Below are 22,152 nucleotides of genomic sequence, written 5' to 3' on the forward strand. Positions count from 1 at the left end.
AGTAAAAAAACAAGACTAGGAGAATCTAAGACTAGCAGGACAATTGGATACTCATGATGGAATTAGTTTTTACGTGTTCCTTGCATTTTTCTTTCAAATTTTATACAAATAAAAATACATTTCGTAAAATTTTCTTGCTCGCTCTGCTCGCAATGTCTGCTTTTCTTATAGAACAAGTTCAGAGCCATAAATAGCTGTGGGGCGACGGGAGTCGGCCCTGGCAGCCAAACGATACATATGAAAAAAAAAAAAGAAATCTTAAAGAGAATACCATGGCGCCCCGCCCTATTAAAACAATTTCTTTCTATGAAACTTAATATGAAATATTAATGATGACACTGTAATCCAAGAAGTCATTGATCAATCGAGGGATTCCTATTTGTTTGTCAGGTGTCAAAACGTGTATTTCAAATAGCAATATAATACTGAACAATTCACACAATATTTTGCAAAATGGTTAACGTAACCAGTAGGCAAACATTGTCTGTAGTGATGCAAGAGTCTCCTCTTTGAAGGAAATAGAGTCCGTGGTGAACTAAATGACCCATGTTTTAATGTTTTAGCAAGTACAAAAATGTATTACAAATTTTTACAGAATTCATCAAAGTGTAGATAATATGTAACAATTATAATTTAATTAATTCGATTCTTCTTGCATAACACAACACAATGGTGTTGTTGGATTCTCGTTAGATTCCTTTGTGCGTAAAGATCTTGCATACTGGAAACTAGAGGAAATCATTATGAAGCATGATTTATAAAGGGCTCCCTTAATCAGTTCTGCAGAGAGGCCGAAAGCTGTTGGTACATATTAATCATCTATTAACATTATCGACCTGTAAATATCAAGTAGATACAGTCCCTATTAGCCTATTTATGTTAAACTTTATATTCTTTGGCAATCTGGAAAAGTCATTATCGTAATATTGCTATTTGATGTTGCTCGAAGTTTTTTTTTTGTTCGTTGCAGTTTCAAGATATCATCCTTTTTCTGTTACTATCTCTTTTGGGGGAGGGGGCAAGTGCTTCTATGTACCCTGCCAATGCGACACAATATATTAAAAATTTGCCCCCTCTAGGATTGACTTCGCCCCCCATACAAAGAATTCCTGGCTACGGGCCTGTTACTGGCACTGTCTTATCGTGCAAGTACAACCACAAACTCTCTTTGAAGCATCCTGTTAGTTTCAATCAGTGGTGTAGCATAGTTTCCTGTGCCCCTCTTCCTCCCGGCAAGTAAAATATCGGGGTCCCCTTTGTGAAAAAAATATCGAGAATACGATAATGTATATACCATTGATGATGCCAGAGCAGGGTGGCTGGATAACAGAGTTGTACAAGAAAAAGCTTTTACCCAAAAAACACTGCCCCTCCCCCACATTTTTGTTATCAACTTATGTATCAACATAAAAGCTCATGAAAACTAAATCAGGATGTTCTCAATCTCTCTGAGAAACTGGAAATATTTCCTATTACTTCAACACAGTAACACAATCAGGATTTTTTCTTGATGGAGGGAGGACGCTTCATGCAGCCAAATATGAAGTATGCATACAAAAACTATGCATCTTTCATATTTTTGGCTTGATACAATTTTGAAAAAAAAAAAAAGAAACAATTAGGTTACATAAATACAAACACAGATATTGAAAACATACTGTTTTGAGGAAAATTGTTTCATTGTTAATTGGTTTGTACCCTGCGGTGGGTGAGGCTTCAGCACCAAAGCTATCCCCTTGGCTGTGCCAGCTCAAGTTTCAAGGGAAACGTTGCTGACATTCGCCTACTAACTAATAATGACTAATATATTCAAGCAAGCTTACTATTTCAGTTGTGGAGGTTGAATTGGACCTCTAGGTTGTTGGGAGTCGATCCAAGATCACAAGGTCAATTGGAATCTACCATAAAGAAATAGTTGAAGTCTCCAGTCTTGAGAGACAGATAATAAAGTGGCAATGGGACTCTATTCACTGAAAATTTGTCATTCAATGAAAGGCCGATTGGAAGGACTTGGCCCTCCAAATATTGCCACATGGATACAGTGTTTAATTTTGGTGTTACTGCACCTCGATATTATTAATCATAATTGTAATGGTTCCATTTTTCCTGACACACCACCGAATATACACTTCTTAGACTTTTTCATGAAACAAGACCTGTAATTAATATCTTATCAGTGCTCAAAGTGTGTATGTGGGGACAGGTGAAGCAGAAGGATATTATCCCCCCAGTTAACAAAATGTTCTTAAACAATCTTCCCAGCTAGGACAATTTGCATAAGCATCCCTCACCTACTGCATTGTCTCCATGTTGATCCATACAAGAATCCTCAATTCTATCCCGAAACTTGAACAATCAAATGTGCAGCTAGGAATTTCCACTGTATATCACAAAATCATAACGCACTAGAAAGGAAAAACTGGTTTGATGGATAATGTAAACAAAATTTCAATAGGGAAGAAAAATGAACTTAACAAAATACCCACAAATATAATGGTGGCATTTAACTCATACCCTGCACAACAATAAAAAGGTGGCCCTTATGGCAAGGTCATAATTGCTCCCTGGGACTCAATTCCTGCTAAGTTTTGGGGTCTCTTTGAAGTGTTAAACAATCAAAAGAAAAAATCAACTACCTTGTCAAAGTGTAACTAAAAATCGAAACTAACCTGTATGGAATATGTAACTGGTGTAGAAAATGTGGAAAATTATGTTAGCTCTTATTTGAATATGAAGAGGCTTGAGGTTCCCTTGAAAATATTTTGTGGGAAGTTACATTTTAAATACCACACGTAAAACTAATATCAGTGGTAAAAGTTCATGAATTACTAAGTTTTATTGTTTATTGTGTAACAATCAGGGATCGGCCGACTGAGCAACTGAATCCCTCTTCTAGATTCATAACTGTAGACAATTTACACTATATTTTTATGACAAATGATGTAGCTATATAAAGGTATGAGATGGAGAGTTTTTTTCCTATTCATGGCCATCTACGAACAAGTAATTTAATGCTGCAGCATATTGGAGGGGAGGTCAAATGTCAAGTTGCATGGGTGCATGTGGCTGAGCCGGTAGGCCCTTCTCATCGCAGACATAACTCTGTTGATACATATTCAAAGTTCACGACAAGAAAAAAAAAGATCGGGTCTTTCAATTTAGTGCTCATCTTAAAGAACTTTGAGTTCGAATTGATCCACGCCTGTTTCGTCTGGAATTATATAAAATTTCAGGAGAACAGAAAGAACATTGTGGGGCCCCTACACCTATGGGAAATGCAGGATCGGGAACTACATCTCTGGTTTCAATTCCAGAGCTGCTACCAACATGATTACGCCATTAAAAATGTGTACACATTCGAAGAAAACAGCACCACTCTTATTTAATTGCTACAAGGATTATGTAATCACATTGATTTAAATGTAGGCAATTATTGATTTTTTGTAAATATTCAGGAAATGGGATAAGAGGAATCATGGAAAACATAATCAAAGAACTCAAAAGTAATTAAAAAAGAAATATTGGTCTACATGCCTTCTTTCTCTGATGGCCTGTTGCGATATCTGGGAAATACACTGTGCCCTGAAGTTCTCATAATGCACGTCTTGAGTTACATCCTTCAGATCCTGCATGTGGGTGGAAATGAGCATTGTTCGTAGTTTGATGAAATCGCTGTGTTTTGGATTCTCAACTGGAAGAGTAAAGTGCACATCAATTCAATGTCAAATGCACACATGGTTAAACACTCATAAAAAAAATAAGACAAAGGCACAATGAATGATGCAATAGAAAATTGGTTATTTCACATTCAGTTTGGTACACAATGTGGGTAGTATAATGTTGAATATAAAATACAATTTTGTGCTGGTCACAGTAGCTTAAAGTTTAAGAAAATCAATGACACTTATAGGCTGTGGCATTCAGGCCTGCATCTGGAATTGATCTCCGGGGGGGGGGGGGCTCACAGGTTATCGGGGGGGGCTTTGTAAACCAAGATCATTTTTCAAAAGTTTAACAGTATTAAATGAAGGTAAATTATGTGTGTGTGGGGAGGGGGTCATTAGGTAAAGTTCCCCATACATATAGCACCCTGCCATGAAAGCACATATAGGAGATGTGAGGGTAGGGCCCCACATTTTCTCGATCATGGCCATTTTGGAGGTGATGTGATCAGCATCATGCTCCAGCCACCTTTATCCCCCAGGGTTGCCCCCAGGTACTCATTGATTTAAGGCTGGTTAACCCCAGAGCCGATTTATGCAGAGACAAAGCCGGATGAAACCTGACTTTAGATCACCCATCCCGGGAATTGAAGGCAGGTCTCCCACGTGGCAGCCAGACATCCTATCGACTAGACCACCGCATCTCTGAATGGTGGGGGAGGGGTATTAAGTTAATATAAAATTTAGAAATATAATCTAAATACTACAGTTTTATTTTCTATATTTTTTTAAAACATCTCTTGAAGTGTTAGGTGACTGCTACTGAGATCACCCCTTTCTACACACTCCATACTACTTTTTATGATACAGATATTTATATCATACAAAAAAAATGCACAATATTCAATTATACTATACATTCCACCCCCGGTCGAAGCAATAAAACTCCCCTTCGTTCCCAAAACTTGGGAGTTTTGACCTTTGACGCAGATGTGGAAGGAATGTGGATGATGACATCAAAGTCATGGATTTCTATCTAAACAGGAGGCCACAACAGGGGCAGCAAAGTTACAGATAAAGAAGCTCCCCAATGAAGGAACTTCCCAAAAGTCTAGAGAATCTTCTAAAAACTACCTGCTACTTAGACTTCGGCTCATAATAGCTGCTGTTCATGTCTGTGATTTCATCCTTCACCAAGTTGTGATCAGAATAATATCTAATGTCTACGTTTTCACTCTTCATTACAAACAAATTATAGTGGGCTGATGGCAATGTAGGTGGGGTGGACTCAGCCTCTGCTAAGGCCTGGTGGCATTCCTGTGCACAAAAATAAAACAGCCATGTACCCAAATAGCTCACCATACATAAAAAATCGTAACTTATATTCTGCCCTGAAAATTTGATTGCACCTGCCAACACTACTTAGATTACATGGCTGAGCAAAATTTCTCACGCAATTGCAGTACAGTTGGTATGAAGCGTGGAAAAGTCAAAACACGACAGTCAGGTACAATTGAGATTTTTTTTCCATTGTAAAAACTGCCCCTTTCTTACCCTCCGAAGAAAAAAAATTCTGCGGACGTCCGTATAAATTTTTGTGGAGGTTTGAAACTAAGTATAGCGTTTTTCCCCTCAACGATCAAGTAAGAAGTTAAGTCTGCAGACCCTTGGTGTTGAATTTCAGATGTAAATAAAATGGAAAAGCCAAAATGCAGCTCCACCTTTCCTCGGCCGCCTACACACACAAACATGCACACATGCTTCTTAAGCAGATTTGTTTACATGTGGACACATGTCATACCTTCAACAACTCCCCATGGATACTGCCGACCCCTGACTTTCTTGCCGTTGACTTCGATGATGGTGTTGCTTCCGACGACTGCGAAAGGGATGCACGCCTTCAGCTCCCTGTCCTGCTGCTTGAAGTCTTCGTCCTCATCACTGTCGCACTCGGGGAACTGGTAGATCTGCCAGAAGCGAGCAAATGTCAATTGATAAATCCACAGATCAGAGTAAAGCATTATAAAGTTGTAACCTTTGCAACTAAAGTATAAGCGTTTCTTGGACCGTGTTCCAGGATGTATCTACTGAATATCAAGAATACGTTTCACTTGTTGATTACTTTTCGGATCTGCCAGTACCTTGGCTACCTTCTAAAATTCACTTACAAACTTTCAATTTCACCAGTGAAGGTCCCGGGTTCGGGTCCTGACCTGGACCATGTCTCTCATCATCAATTTCAACTAAATATCATTTTTCTTCAGTCACGTTTAGCCAAAGTGTGAGATAAGTAAGAAAATACCAGAAAAGCATCCTTAGTAACATTAACATACAGAAAATATCTTTATGCCCCTGATAACGTAGTGGTAACGACGTCGTCTTGTAATCAAGAAGTTCCAGATTCAGTACCAGTGAAGGCACATAGTGGTTCGGATCCCACTTTAAACAGTAGGTTCAGTCTATGTCTATGCATAAAGTGGACTTGGAAACTCTCACCATTAATACATTTATAATAAATCTGAGAGTAAACCCATTCCCAAGTCAGCCAAATTTTTGTAGTGTAGTTATCGTGAAAACGAGTCTCAATCTTGCTGCAGCATTGTGTCGGATATAAAGTTTTGTTCTGCGGCAAGTCACTGGACACTGCTAATACAAAATGTCCAAGAAAAATTGTGAGAAAGAGAATATCATATCTCTGAAACTACTCTTTTACCGCCTCGAAATCTACACAATCGGAAAGAAATTCAAATATTGTTATTGCCAGTTCGTGTATAGGAAGCCTGTCCTCGATTGATATCATCATGGGGAAAAATCATGTTTTTATTATTATTATTATCCCTCCTCAGAAGTACACATGCGTACGCTCCAGGCCAGGGGTTTATCCAGAATTTTTTCATCTGGGGGTGAGTTCGCATTTAGCGGGGTGTAATGGTCAATTTCGAACCAAAAAGACCATTAACTGAAAATTGACCCAGACTCGCTTCCAGTGTATCCAACACAAAATTTTCGAGAGGCTCTTTCCGATTATGCACACTTCAAAGTAATAAATGCAGTAGTTTCTGAGATACTGTTTCCATTTTCATTACTTCTTTCATGGACACTCTGTATATGACTAAGGAATATCAGAATTCGTATAGAAAAAAAGCCTTAGGATGAACGGGATGAACAGTTTTCAAGATAAGATCAAACACTACTTCGGTATTTTATCATCTTATTGTCTCCAAGAAAACATGAAATCAAACTGACAGGGGTCGGCTTTGTGGGAAAGAAAAACAACAAGGATTTAAAAATCGAGTTTATATAACATACTGCTCCCTTATCTATAGATTCTTAAGCAAATGTAGAAGGAAAGGAAAGATAAACAGAAGACCGAATTGCAACAGCAAAGTCAGCTTTGTTGAAGAACGACTGAGAATTTCCAGTAGTACCCACTGAAGGGACAGGCACGCTTAAGATGATTGGAGCTGATAAATGAAGCTTCCGAAGATTTATGGATCTTCGAGGCAGCCTAGGGATATTGATGAGGGAACCTGTAATCGGAAACTTGTTATGGTTTGACGAGTCCCTCTAAATGATTGAGAGAGCCAACATTAGGGCACTTTCTCGGAATCTTTGGGGAACTTGATGGCATGTTTAGTTTAGTTTATCTAAAAATGGAATCAATTATGGTCATGAAACACAAGAATTATAACTCCCAAACGATAATATCGGAATCACAAATCACCCGATGGAACCGAAAACTCACTTTTATGTTAATTTCCATATTATTCGGTTATAAGAAAACGAGATTCATTTGCCTCAAGTGTCTCTACAAAAGAAGACATTTCGTTAGAATCTTATTTGGACGAGAATGTGTAATAAATATGTTAAACAATTTCTAAATACAGTTTTAAACCGTAAAAAATAACTATTGCATAGTAATAATAATAATAATAATAGAATTTGTTACAAAAAGGCGTGTTTCTGTCTTGGGGGATAGTTTAGCAACATAGTTCATTACGGTACCACCTCGGTGGCCGATTAACGATCTTCACCCAGAAGGTTATGGGTTCGAGCTCCTGCGTGAGCATAGGTGTTAATTTGTAAGTGCTTCTTCAGAATCATTCATCCTCATCTTGTAATTTGCCTAAAGAGACGGAAAGCGACGGGAATAAGATATTAAAAAATCAAATACTGTGATATATGTTTTAAGTGTATACTTATTCGTATTTTTGTTATTTACCGTCGCTTTTCTTTTAATTTTTGGCTAATCGCGACGATGAGGAATGATTAGATAAAATTGATGGTAAATACATGGTAAAAGTTAAGAACTTAGCCATATGTCGATTTTTTTAAAAAAAAATCTAAATTGTGCAGCGATCAAACTGATTTTTCTTATTGTCCTCTATGACAGAGTGATATTAAACCAATGGTTCTTGATCTCCAACATAATGTGTACATTTTACGAATTTATCGACCATCCTTAATTCACGAAAAATAGTTTTCCAGAAATGGCTAAAAGTGATATAAAGAGTATGAACACTTTGAGTGACTTATCTATGCAAATCTACTTCTGAAAATTCGTCATTGAAGATACCATTTTTTACTATTTTTCGGGTCCGACTTACGTTCTATGCATGTACCTTTTGTATACATGATAATACTGGACAACAGAAATATTCTCTGAACGTTAGTGACAATGGTCCTTTAAGCATGCAATGTGAATTAAACTTGATCCACTGCCTAGTGCTTTAACCATATACTGAGAGAACATGGAGTTGTTGTTTAGAGCACCAGATTTGTAATAAAATCAGTCTGTAGTAGGTTCTATCCACATCACCAGCAAAAAAATATAAAATAAAAAAAAAAGTGCTTATCTGAAGACGACAGAAGAGGTGCGCTCTCAAAACGTAGACTTAGAATATGTATAAGGAAAATCAATGAATGTCCAATTAACATTGCATGACAACAGAAACACGATTGGAAAAAATGCGATCTTTCATGCGGGATATGCATGGTACTCTTCTATTTACTTAGTTTCGATGCTCCTCGTATAAAGTGTTAAAAATCTTGATGACAGATGTCAGAATTCATTAGAATGTATGTGATCTATTCGTGAAAGATCAAGCATCATCCGGTTGATATATTCCTACTAGAATTTATGATTCATCTCCTGTAAGTATTAGAATAATTAGATCAAGAAGACTTCGGTAGGATGCAAAGGTTTACAGGGTTCTTGTTGGAAAACCTGATGGTAAGAGACCTGTGGGAAGGCAAAGACGAAGATGGAATGACAATATTAAGATGGACCTAAAGGAAATTTGTAAGGATGGTCAGAATTGGACGGATCTTCCCAGGATAGGGTCAGGTGGGAGACGCGTGTTGCTGGGGCAATAATACTTTGTGAAATGTCAAAGAGTTAGTTAGTTAGAAGTGAATCTGCACACTCACCTGTATCTTATGATCTTCGATGTCGGCCATGACACGCTCCTTCAGTTTCTTGATTTCGGTAGCCGTGAGCGTGTCCGCCTTCGCTATGACTGGGACGATGTTCACTTTTTTGTGAAGTCGCCGAAGGAATTCGAGATCCATCTGCCGTAGGCTACGGAAAAAAAGCATAAAAAGTATTACCACTTATTTTCTGCAGAGGTGTTCGATTGATTGAGTTGGTGTTTTAAGTCCACTTTATGCACAGTAAGGCTAATCGGTACTGGACCTACAGTTTAAAGTGTGCCTCCACCGGGTATCGAACCCGGGACCCCTTGATTACAAGGCGACGACGCTACCGCTGCGTCATCGGGGAGGCCACAGAGGTGTTCGAAAAGGACATGGTTATAATAGTACAGGGTGAGTCAAAAGTCAGGAACCATAGTGTTATTCACTTCAGCTTATATTGTCTATGTGACAATGTTCAGACGACGCCCCCAGTTCTTCAGGACACTTGAGGATTGTAGCAGGAGGTATTTGCGCGGCACATTCCGCTATCCTTCCTTGCAGATGCTGTAGGTCGCGAATCTGGATGGAATTAACCATTGCCTTCAGTGACCCCATACGTAGTAATCCATTGGTGTGAGGTTAGGGAAGCACGCGGGCCACTCAACGGGGCCTCGCCGACCTATTCACCTTTCCGGAAACTGGTCATCCAGACACTGACGTACGATTAATCCATTAGTCCTATGGTTCCTGACTTTTGACTCACCCTGTATTTCAACAAGGGATACAAAAGCATGTATCACACGATCTCGCTGTCGACGATTCCGGGATACTATTCCACCCTGTGCATTGGTATTTCTTTGCGAGTGCCCTTTCAACAATTTCATCTTTAAGATTGGTCAAAGTGGTAGAATAAAATAAGGAATATAAAACTCCTTGGAGGCTTTATTTTACATATTCTGAATACGCGACCGAACGTACCACCGACAAAACGTACCTACCACCTGACCGGCTACCTGCGAAGGGTCTTCTACTGAGTCTAAAAATATTTGCGATACGACAAAACGTACCACTTGATGGGACGGCATCAACAATCATTCACCGAAATTACGATTTTCTCTAGTTTTGCTGATTTCCATCACACTTTATCCACGCTTTGGACTGGCGAAATTACTATATAATGCATATATAGCTATTTTGGCGTGTTTAAAATCAGTTGTGGTTAAGCTGTCGTTCACATTTTTTCTTTTGTTTTATCTTTTAGTCTTTTTTCGATTTTCGTTTGTTATGTCAGTTCTAACCTAACCTAACCTAACCTTTGTCGTGTAGGTTGCCTAGAGTATCGTTGTAAATCTTGGTAATTGGCGTGTCTTCCTCTCGAACCCTTTTCTTCGCCTCTTGCATACGCTTCGTCACATCTAACTGAGCATAATTCGGGACTCCACAAACGTGATCACTCGACGGGCCACTAACCACTTCATTCTCTTTTGATTTTAAGTGCAAGCGTTTTCCTTGAACTGGTACGTTTTGTCACTACATATTCTACATCGCTGGGTGACAATTTGCTTTAACGGCTGGCTAGATAGAAGCCGCTCTGTGATATCTGAACCAACCCTCCAAGATTAAATTTTGGGAAAATATCAACCTTTGAAAACGGAAGAGAGACGATCAAGGCCGCCTGCATGATTTTTCTCGGGGGGGGGGGGAGGAGGCAGCAGTGCTCAAAGTGGAAAGGGACATGGGGTGATGCTTTACACAAGTTAAGAAAAATCTCATGAAGCATCATTTATCAGAGGCCACCTACTCTACCCTTTCATGACACTTCTCGTCCGTGCTTTCATGCTACAATTTTACCATTAGAATTATATGAAGTATTTCCAGATATCTCACGGAGTGCCCCCTTGGCTCCCCTCTGCGGGCGCCCTTGAAGGCTATACCAGACCCTTCGTGAAATTCAGATGTCTGTAAAATATGAGAGGAGATCGAGATAAGAACGCCCGGAGAATTGTTCCCTCTTGGGGAAGGCAACAACTTTCTCCGCTTCCACACCTTACTGGTCTTAGCTTCCCATTTCTTGGTCTTATTTTAAACATGTAATGCATTGAGTTTAGAGCTTTAAAAACTACTGAACTGTTAAGCGAGTGGAAAAGAATACTGAATGTTCCATTTTGTTAATGAAACGCATTACCATCTTCTAAACTAAACAACCACATATTTACATACTAATAACAGAAAGGTCTGTCAAGGTTCGTCATGTGCCACCATCCATATTTAACCGGCCTTTGCATTTATACAATCACTGCAAGTTACACATTAAAGTAAATTTCTATTTACTCTCGGACACCAAAGCTAGGTCTCTTAGATGCCTGGTCTGGTATATATAAGTCTCGATTTTTCAACCTCGTCTTCAATTTCGAGTGGAAACCGAGTTTGTCTGGTCTCAAAACCACAGGACAGCTACTTATTACTAACTGAAACTAGTTTAAGCTTAAATACATACCCGTGACCGTATGGAGGAACGAAGTATAAGCAACAGTGTACCCTATTGTCCTGAATGTTCTTCCTGTTGAGTCCGCTTTCGTCCTGGAAGTACTGACGGAACTGCTCGTCGATGTAGTTGCAGCACGCTCTCCAACTCTCGTCTGCGTTGATGGCATCGCCGAAACCTGAGAGGCAAAAGACTGAGTCAGCAATATATATAGTAATAATATTTCAAATAATAACATATACTTTTTACACTAAAATCATCAATAACAAAAGCTGCCAGAAAGTACCTAGAATAACATAAGGACAGAATGGTTATTTGACACAAGTCAGTAATAATAAACAAATATTTTGCAAGCAAATCAATTGAAAGCAATTAAATCTAAGCCACTTGAAATTCAAGGCTTACAAGCAACAAACAGAAATAATCATATGGCTCATAAACACTGAAATAATAATCGAATTGTCGCATCGCACATGGCATCTGAAACTGAGCTTGACATGTAACACCTGATTGATTTAATGAACAAAACTGTTGCAAATGCGTTTCTAATCATTATATCCGCGGAAACTTTTAGCAATAAAATATTAACCTTTCAATTTTTACTTTGTCGTATTTGATAAGTATGTGTCTCATATTAAATAATAAATATTTATATAAATATAATGAAGTCTACATTCCAGATAGCTTAGTTCTTACCTGGCGTATCTACTACCGTAAGTCGTAACCTAACTCCTCGTTCTTCTATCTCCATTGTCTTTTTTTCTATTGAGGTAGTCTTTTCAACACGCTCTGAAAATAGAAAATTTTACCATGTAACAATATACTTGTGAAAGGTAGTCTTCGTACATTTTAAATGTAATAAATAGGGATCAAAAGTTGATGGGCCAGTCTTCTTGTTTCTTCGGAGCCTTGAAGACGAGGCTAAATATAATAGGGGTCTGTTTGTCATTGGTTACAATAAGAAAACTTTCTTTATTTTGCATTTCGTGCCTTTTCTTGGGATTGTTATTTTTAGTATTTTTGCAGGTTTACGTTGCATTTTCTATTTTTGTAAAGGGTTTTCTAAGCAAGCCCCGCGACTTAACCCGTCGCGGGGGCTTAACTGTATTTTGTTACTTCAGGGATGTTGATCGTAAATTCTATTATACAACAGAAATCAACATACTCTCATTAACTTCTGAATCCTAGTAAAATGGTTTAAACAATGTTTGAGTGAAATTACGTGACGATATGTACCACAAATGGGGGAAATTTTTAAATAACTGCCGAGTGTGACAGGAATTCTGTAGTTCGTTTATCTCTTTTCTTTTTAACAAGAAGTTTTTATGGCGACTGTATAATTACAAGAAAGAGTGTTCACTCTTTGTAACCGAGTCAAAAGTACTTTCGTCATAAGTCTGTATTTGTAATTTTAGTCTTTTAATGAATCAAACATCGTTCTACATACAGTTCCCGCGGCAAAAACACAGACGATGTTTCTTGTGCAGAGAACCTCAACGTGTTCTTAACCTTTTCCACGTTGTGGTCTTGTTTCGACGTTACGAGTCCTAGAGAGACGTCTTTCTCCATTCTATGTGTACGCAACCACAAGGCACATATTCACGGTTGTCCCTGACATGTATTTCTTGTCGGATAATAGAGTAAAAACGAATGTGCTATAATGGAAACCGTACCATACAATTGGAGAAGTCCTTGAAGTTTTCATTAATTTTTCTTTCAAATCATGCATTTGCTCTTACCCTATGTGATGTTTTACCTTTAAAGATAGATATCCTAACTTAAGAATCGCTTAGATCCTGATCCTTATCTTCATTTGTTACACAGTGTGCCCTTAGCGTAACATAGCTTTCAATACATAGAGAATGGCGGTGGCAACCAGAAATTTGTACTGCGTGGTTGCATACATATAGGTTACAAACCCCGTTTGGAATCGTAGCATCACAACAGAGGCCTCAGTAAGCGATGCGAAAATTTATTTTGTGCGACGACACACCGTATATGCACCGAATGCAGTAAATTCTCCAGTTCATATCTTATTATTACATCCACCGCTACGACAACAGGGGTCATGGATTCGAAGCCCGGCATGGGTGTTCTTTGTGAGTGTCCCTTCATCAATGCCATCATATCGCCACTCATCCTCATAGTCGTCATTAGCCAAAAGCAGGGTGCGAAATCCTGGGGGAGACGGGGGATTTCCCCCCGCCAACAATCTTGGCCTCAAAAATCCCCCCACCAAAAATTTCCGGGGGTGAGAGTTTTTGTTATAACAAAGAAAGATAAGCAATTACTTTTAATTTGAAATATACTTTACTAAGAATAATATCGAATACATGCACAAATTAGTGTAGTTGTGAGTATTGAATGTATTCTCTCTCGAGAGATCATTAACAAATCTACATCTATACACACAATAAAAGTAAAATAAGAATGCGAAACGATAATAACTATGAAATCTAATTGATTTATATTAACATAACGCACAAACTAAACAAAAACTTACACATAATAAAACCACTTGAACTATTTCATAATTTATTAACATCTTTAACCAGTTGGTAAAGAAATTAGCTTCTCTGCAATATCTGATATGTACAGGGTGGCTCAATAAGTCACTTAACACCCCCGGTACAAGGCCACTGCAGCGCGCAACATGGAAATGGTGATGACCAATCGTTATCTGGCCAAGGGGGAACCACATTGACGACACCCGCAGGGTCGGCGGCCATCTTGATGTACGCCATCTTGAATTCAACTTCAGAATTTTAAATGGGAAGGGGGTCGTACATGGACGTCCGGAAGGGGGGGCAAGGGGGGGCCGTGGCCCCCCCCTGGAAAATGAAAGTCAACCAAAAAATATGTATTTCACACATAAAATTTCATTTTAGCCACAATAATATGTGTTAATTATTGCATGAACACCATAAATTCAAATTTAAGCAATGTTTTTTAGGGAACAACACTATTTTTGGGAAAAATTTGTCTTCGTTTGCCCCCCCCTGGAAAAAAAATACCTTCCTTGCCCCTCCCTGGAAAAAATCCTGCGGACGTCCATGGGGTCGTATGACATATCAGAATGGGCTAGAATTTCACGAGAAATGCAATGGTGAAGGTTGTTTCGACGTATCTTTAACCAGTAAAAAGTTATGACTGATTCTTGTACCAATTTGCTCCTTTTCGAGGTGTTAGAAAAAGCCTTAAAATTTGTTTAGCGCATCGGTAATGCATCGAGATCAAAGTGACGTCTAGGGAGAAACGTTCGCATGCCATTGCACATTATTTTAATCGGATACATCCATGAAGAGCTGCTCATTATGAATGGTTGTCGCGAACAATTACCAGTGTGACGCTTCCATTGAATTAAAAGTCCTTCACAGTGACAAGGCTAATGTTTATGTTCATAAGGAAGTTTATAAACAGAATATTCGATGCTTTTTATCTGATAACCCATTTTTGACAGATCAAAGCTGAATGGTTAGTGTTGGTAAGTTAATGGTGTGACGTGCTGTGTGGAACACGATTGGTTAGTCAATTTTCCATCAACGGAACCTTAAATGCTTAGGGCTACTTGGATTTGTTAAATAAACAGGTTTTTCCATCCTTGCTTATGGAAGAAGGTACTTTTTACAGAGTTTTTTCAATAGGGAAGAACACCAGAACACTTATGGGAACGTTATGAACCAGTTTTTGTCCAAAGTTAGTTATCAAATGACAAGGGTCACATATTCTGTTTATGAACTTCCTTCTGAACATAAACATTAGCCTTGTCACTATGAAGGACTTTTAATTCAATGGAAGCGTCACACTGGTAATTGTTCGCGACAACCATTCATAATTAGCAGCTCTTCATGGATGTATCCGATTAAAATAATGTGCAATGGCATGCGAAGGTCTCTCCCTAGACGTCACTTTGATCTCGATGCATTACCGATGCGCTAAACAAATTTTAAGGCATTTTTCTAACACCTCGAAAAGGAGCTAATTGGTACAACAATTCAGTCATAACTTTTTACTGGTTAAAGATACGTCGAAACAACCTTCACCATTGCATTTCTCGTGAAATTCTAGCCCATTTTGATATGTTGTACGACCCCCTTCCCATTTAAAATTCTGAAGTTGAATTCAAGATGGCGAACATCAAGATGGCCGCCGACCGTGTGGGTGGCGTCAATGTGGTTCCCCCTTGGCCAGGCAATGATTGGTCATCGCCAATTTCAAATTCCATGCCGCAGTGGCCTTGTACTGAGGGTGTTAAGTGACTTATCGAGCCACCCTGTATAAAAGTAACAAATTAATTTCCTTTATGTAATTAATATTAATACCGTGCGTCCATTTCGATCTGCAGCCGAGAGATCGGGAGAAGCGTGGCGGGCGGCGCTGACGGAGATGCTGACATTTGCGGCCTGTAATGCCCGCTTATTTTTATAGACATATGCAGACATTTATATAAATATTGCAAAACGATCACTAACCTGTGTTATAACACGCAAAAGTTCTTCTGTAATTCATCCAAGTTCTGCTCTTATATACACAAATAAATACGCTATAGAAACGATGTTAAGAGCCACAGATAAAAAAGCATTTTAATCATGGTTTTGACCAGTAACGTCCTGCTTAAATGTATATCCTTGAAAGAGTTTTGTGGCGATGGGAATCGTTTGGAGGTTTCGAATGTGCAACACTGTATCAGGATTACACTGCAGACGAAACCGATAAAAGTGAATGGTTTTCGTGAGCTTTCTCGCAATCCGAAATATCCGAGCTCGAGTTTTTTGTTCCTTCGCGACTAGATGAAGACAGAGTTGTAAATATAGTGGCGAGCAATGTAAACCAAGAGGGTGTTAATTTCGTACTGTGCGCAAGAGTGTTATTCTTGGTTACTTGCAGTTACTTGTTTGTGTTATTGTAGTGTGTATGTGTGACGTGTCAGTGAGACGATTGGAATGCCAGCCGCAAGATTCACGTTAGAACAAAGATTTTTTATGTATGACACGTACCTACGTGAAAACAAACTCGTGTAGAGACGTGTGTAGGTAATTTGTACAGAAATTCCCATGCGTTTCAACTCCACACAGAGATACGGTTAGATATCTTGTCCTTAAATTACGAGAAACTGTATCGTTAAATTTTAAAACACCTAAGCATAAACGACGGATTCTAACCGAAGCAAAACTCGATGATATTGGTGCAGCGTTAGAACGTTCTCCAAACAAACCTCTACGCCGTGTTTCACAAGAGGTGGGCGTGTCAAAATCATCGGCACATCGGCGCGCACATCGACACATCACTAAGCTACTAAAATTAAAACCATACTCTTATAACACAGGTTATTGCTCGTTTTGCAATATTTATATAAATGTCTGCATATGTCCATAAAAATAAGCGGGCATTTCAGGCCGCAAATGTCGGCATCTCCGTCAGTACCGCCCGCCACGCTTCTCCCGATCTCTCGGCTGCAGATCGAAATGGACGCACGGTAGTAGTATTAATAATAATAATAATATATTTTTAATTGAGTAATTTATCTTTACTTTTAATAACATTACAAATATATATATCGTATAATATACACATATGTTTGTGGTGGAGGGGGTTTGAAGATGAAGAACTTTCTCTCCCCCACAAGTTTTCAATGATTTCGCACCCTGGCCAAAAGTGGCAGAAAAGTGGTAAAATAACCGAATTCAATGAATCAATCCACTCACCGCTAACATCCGGAATGCGTCGATCCCTGTACAGGTCGCTGAGAAATAAACTGTTAACTAAAGTCGATTTCCCGAGTCCAGACTCTCCAACAACCATCAGCGTAAAGTCAAATCCTCTCTTCACGGACTTCCGATGGACTTGTTCGGGTAGAGTGGCAAAACCTATGTAGTCTCGGTCGCCCTGTGAAAAAGTAAAAGTACGTTAGAAATCTTATTAAGCAGAAAACATAATTCAAAGGTTCATAAGGTTTGTTATTGCTAAGTTTTGGCCTTGCTACTATAGGGGCTATCCACGAGTAAACAGAAACATATCGAACGGCACAATCGATTGTGGTACTGTAGCACAACTACTTCCGGTTCACGGCGGCCGGTTAATTCTAGCGCGTACTTGTGTCCTTTCTTCTCGTTTTGTATACCGGATGACATGGATCATATAAAAGCACTTGACGACGAGGAGAATAAGATATATCAGGGCAAAGTAGAGGCCTTTACATATCAATTGGATGAGAAACTAGGAAGTAATACGGCATTATTCCAGATGAGATCCATTTGCTCATCGTCGTTGCATTGGCGATATTTGTAGCCTACATATTTGTTTTTTTCCTACAGAGCGAGAGCGCTTAAAGCATGTAAATCTTTGGATGCATACATTTATGTTATAAGTGAAAAAGTGCGAGATGTACGGACATACCGTATAAGAAACGGAAAAAAAATATTTTTTTCTTTCTTTCTTTCTTCAGTCAGGGCGAGTCAGAGGGATGCGGTAATGCACACTTTGCTTGTTTCGTTCCCGTTTGATCGCAGAAATACAAAACGCTCATTGTTATTTTAAGTCAATTTTCTGCTATTTGTGTTAAACATGACGATGAAGATGAATAATAAACTGGAAAAATTAATGATGGGACAAACACAATGACACACCATTGCCTGACCATGCTGTTCAAACCTAGGACCTCTTCACTATCAATGTTGAAAAGATTTCCATTGCAAAAGACGAAAATTAATAATAGTACCCGTACTTAATTTTCTGGTTACACAAAAAAATATTTCCTATGGTTGAACAAAACTTTATTTCCTCTGGTTACACACACAAAAAAAATCTGGTTACACAAAAATTTAATACAGTTCGTGTGTACTTCAAGAACGTAACGACCGAGCATCGTTTGAAAGGAAAAGTAATATATTTGCTGATATCGTGTCATTCTATAGAATGAAGGGATCTGAACCAGTTAATTGATGGGGTGATGTAAACTACTCATCATTCATCCTCTTGATGAGACCACTCGTCATTAGCATGACGAGTTATTGCTTGGCATGCGAAAGGTACAAATTACACAAAGGAATTAAACTACTGAAAAGACAATGGCAACTCGTTGGATTTTGTGAACCGTTGAACCTGTATCATGGCTGGGTGTAGGATAATTACCTGTCTAACTGAAGTCTCTGAGCTGAATCGAAAATAGCGAAGTCCTCTGTGAGCTTCTAACTTGTTGACCAAAGCGTGCTTCCACTATCGACCTCCTGTCTTGCTGACCTCCTCTCTCTACCAACTCAATTCCCAAAGTCCAGTCACTTCCCAGCTTGTCTCACCTCTATATTCCCTGGCCATCGAGCTCTTCCTCGATGCCGAATCGCCGAATCGTGTTTATTATAATTGCTACCATGCAAACCGCTGACACCAAACCCAGAAGTGTTACCTGTTTCCTGAATGCTCAGGAGGCTTGCATGGCACAACACAATGCATTGTAAACATGCCTAAGAGGCTTGAGACAGCTGAGAGAAAAACAAGTGAATGCCCTGGTCAACATGAAGCGTTCAGAGAGACTTAATAAAATAAACATACAATCCTATGGATTGATACGTTCGCGCCTCCTAGGAAAAATTTTCTCCTTTGAAAATTTAAAAGTCAAATCGCAAAGCTTGACATGACTCAGGTTCGCCAATTCCATATATTTTCTTAAAAAACCAAATATACAAAAGAAATCCACCAAAACATAACTTTCCCTTGTTTGCCGTAGCCTGAATGAAAAAATTTTTATTCCCTAAACTCTAAAATGAATAATACCCTTAATACTAACAAATTCGTATGTTTATACGATGTAAAAAACAATAATATATACTATGATAGGACTAGAAATCACAAACGTTCGTGTCGTTGAGCGATAAAACTCTTAATGTATCACATGTGCGTGTACGTAATGTGTATAATGTATAATTGCTCATCAACCTGCTCCTAGTCAAGAGTCTGTGATGTCTCGCCACGCGGTAACGACTCTGTGTGTTCCGCGAGGCAAGCGGTTGGAGCGTCGTCCAAGATGGAACGGAATTCACAATGTTTATGTATAGTTCCACTTGATATAGACTCTTCAAACAAAATAAAAAAACCTTAAAAAGGTGCACAAGTAAGTACACGTAAGTAAGCATGTAAAACATTGTCACATCTCACTGTTTTGTCCGTGTGAAAACCTGATCATATCAAAGTGCGTATGTTGTACGAACTATGTAGCCAGTGCACTCCTAACATCGTTGAATATATGAACTTGCATGGCTGTGTTGCACATTCCAATGTATTATTCTACAATATTCAATGCATATAGTGAGTTACACTGAAAACTGTCGCTGGTAAAAACTTAATTATAGCGTTCCATTTTCTCTTCTACATTAAACTGTACACTGTATACATATATATGGCTAGGTGAATACCTTTGTATGACTGCACACAAAATTAATAATCTTCCAAGTGACAAAACTATGTGCTTGAGTTTAAATATCAAATAAATGTTCTGCGAACAAATGTGTCGCTTTCAATATTCCATGTTGGTGAGAAGAAAAAAAAAAATATATCACACTAATATCTGCATGCAATAAACATATGCATAAAATATTGTCACTAAAGCATGCTTTCTAAAATGTTCGAAAGTGCTGTAATTGTGTTTTTTATTGCTTGCATGTCTGTTTGTTTATCCAAGGTGCAAAATTTCATCGTAAAAAAAATTAGGCACTAATTGATGCACTGGTCAATTGACACCACTGATGCTTGTCGCTTCCTTGCAGTATAATGTAAACTTAAATGCATATAAAACTGGTTCTCATGCATGGCACAAAACTGAAAATGTATATAAGGGCTATGGAAAAGTATTGTTTCCCATAATGCATGTTAAATGACCAAATAGATACACATGATAGGAGCTCACATGTGTATGTGTAGAAACACTGTAGCACAATTCTGTAATTATTGTTTGTGACCAGAACTGCTGGTTGTAGAATGTATGTTTTCTCTGCTTCCTCTTCTTTCTGGATTGCTTGTCGTCTTGACTGCATTGGGGCAATGTAAAAATGTAGTAAATTACCCGTAGAACTTGGGAGATGGGGAAAAGTTGTTGTTTTAACTGCAAACAGTGTGGAGGGGAATTTTATTTAGCTCCATCACTAGGTGTTGTTGATAATGTGTAGTCCGCTATACTGGGAAATGTATGGTTGAGTACATCCTTCCTGTAAAAGGTAGTCTCCGTGCAGTAATAAGTAGAAATGTCTGCATGTCTCCCTCAAATTGGTGGTGACGAGTCTCTTCTTGAAATAGTACTTAAAATGTCTCCATGTCTCCCTCGTAGAATGATACTCAGTCTTTCTGCCTGGTAATAGTAAACTGCCTGCGGATGTCCGTCATGAAAAATGCCCATGGATGGTGTAGGCATTGCTTGTCCATGGCGTTCCGTATAGACAGGTTAGGTTGAATAAAGGGAAAATTATGACAAAGAAAGGAAATTGCAATAGGATGGGGATATATAATTCAAGTATGCATGTACACAAAACCAACTTATTTCCACTGCCTTTTCTTTAAAATCAAATTAAATTGTCTCATCAAAATAAAACAAATTAAATAAATATATAAAATAATTGCCATAACTCTTTGAAAATAAATAAGGAAAATTTAAATAAAATATCCAACCGTAATTAAAATATTAATGTCCATGATTAATGTGTTGCCTTAACCTATTAATTATTACTGCGCTGCTCTGAATGAATCTGTTTAGAAAGCTGATAATGTTTATAAAAGTAATATCCTAGGGTTGCGGTTAATAAAACATTCCAAATAACAAAAACTAATATAGACATGGGCAATGGGTTTAAAACTAATTCCTTAAATGAAATGTTCTTACTAATTGATTGATTAAGTTGCTTTAAAGCAAGTTCAAGCGAAGTCCATTGGGGAATAGTGAAATCAGATAAATTCTTGGGAATATTAGGTAATAATTCAATTTCTTTCATTTTTACTTGTTCGAAAGCTAAAATTCTTGTGTGTAAAATTTGTTGATCCACAATAATTTGCGAAAAATCCTGATAATTAAAAAATAAAGATTCCCCTTCGTTAAGCTGAATTGATCTGTGCGTATTCAAATTATTATTCAAATTCTGAATCACAATAAATTGACCTGAGCCTGATATTAAAATACCATTGCGTGTTCTGATGAACTGAAATAATTTATTGTCAGTAATAGACTTCACTTCAAAACTACAAAATGTAAAATTAATAAACAAAAGTAAGTGTTGCAAGCATGTTCTAAAGTCTGTTGAAAATTATAAAATTTATTATGGTGTGAACCCTAAAAATAAATATATAAAATTTGTGTTGCGCAAAGCAAGCTGTTAATATCTAAAAGGTTGCTTTGTCAAGCCTCTAATGGCCTCCTAATAAATGTTAGGCCGGTGCAATTTGCCGTGGTTGAATATAATGCAATATAAAACAAACATTTCAGTAAATGCTACTTCTGAGTTTCGTTGAAACTCCAGGTGGTAACAAATATAGCATCAGGGAATTAAAAAGGTGAAATTCAAATTTGAAACACAATAAAATTAATGAAAAACTTTCTCAATTTCAAATTTC

The 22,152-nt window shown here is 38.1% G+C and overlaps 1 protein-coding gene across 4 annotated transcripts in view; it reads right to left on the minus strand.

Annotated features, from left to right (window-relative positions):
* Window positions 1–22,152, minus strand: part of Septin4 (septin 4) — a 101,222-nt gene that overhangs the window by 13,889 nt on the left and 65,181 nt on the right. For all 4 annotated transcript variants that reach the window (XM_083128290.1, XM_083128289.1, XM_083128291.1 and 1 more), the window contains exons 2-7: window positions 17,268–17,448; window positions 12,259–12,351; window positions 11,575–11,740; window positions 9,093–9,243; window positions 5,464–5,629; window positions 3,535–3,691 (exon numbers count right to left, since the gene is read on the minus strand). In XM_083128290.1, the coding sequence (XP_082984416.1) occupies window positions 3,535–3,691; window positions 5,464–5,629; window positions 9,093–9,243; window positions 11,575–11,740; window positions 12,259–12,351; window positions 17,268–17,448 (914 nt within the window). The remainder of the gene's footprint in view (window positions 1–3,534; window positions 3,692–5,463; window positions 5,630–9,092; window positions 9,244–11,574; window positions 11,741–12,258; window positions 12,352–17,267; window positions 17,449–22,152) is intronic.

Source organism: Lepisma saccharinum, chromosome 9, assembly GCF_977018435.1.
Source record: "Lepisma saccharinum chromosome 9, izLepSacc3.1, whole genome shotgun sequence".
Lineage (NCBI taxonomy): Eukaryota > Metazoa > Arthropoda > Insecta > Zygentoma > Lepismatidae > Lepisma > Lepisma saccharinum.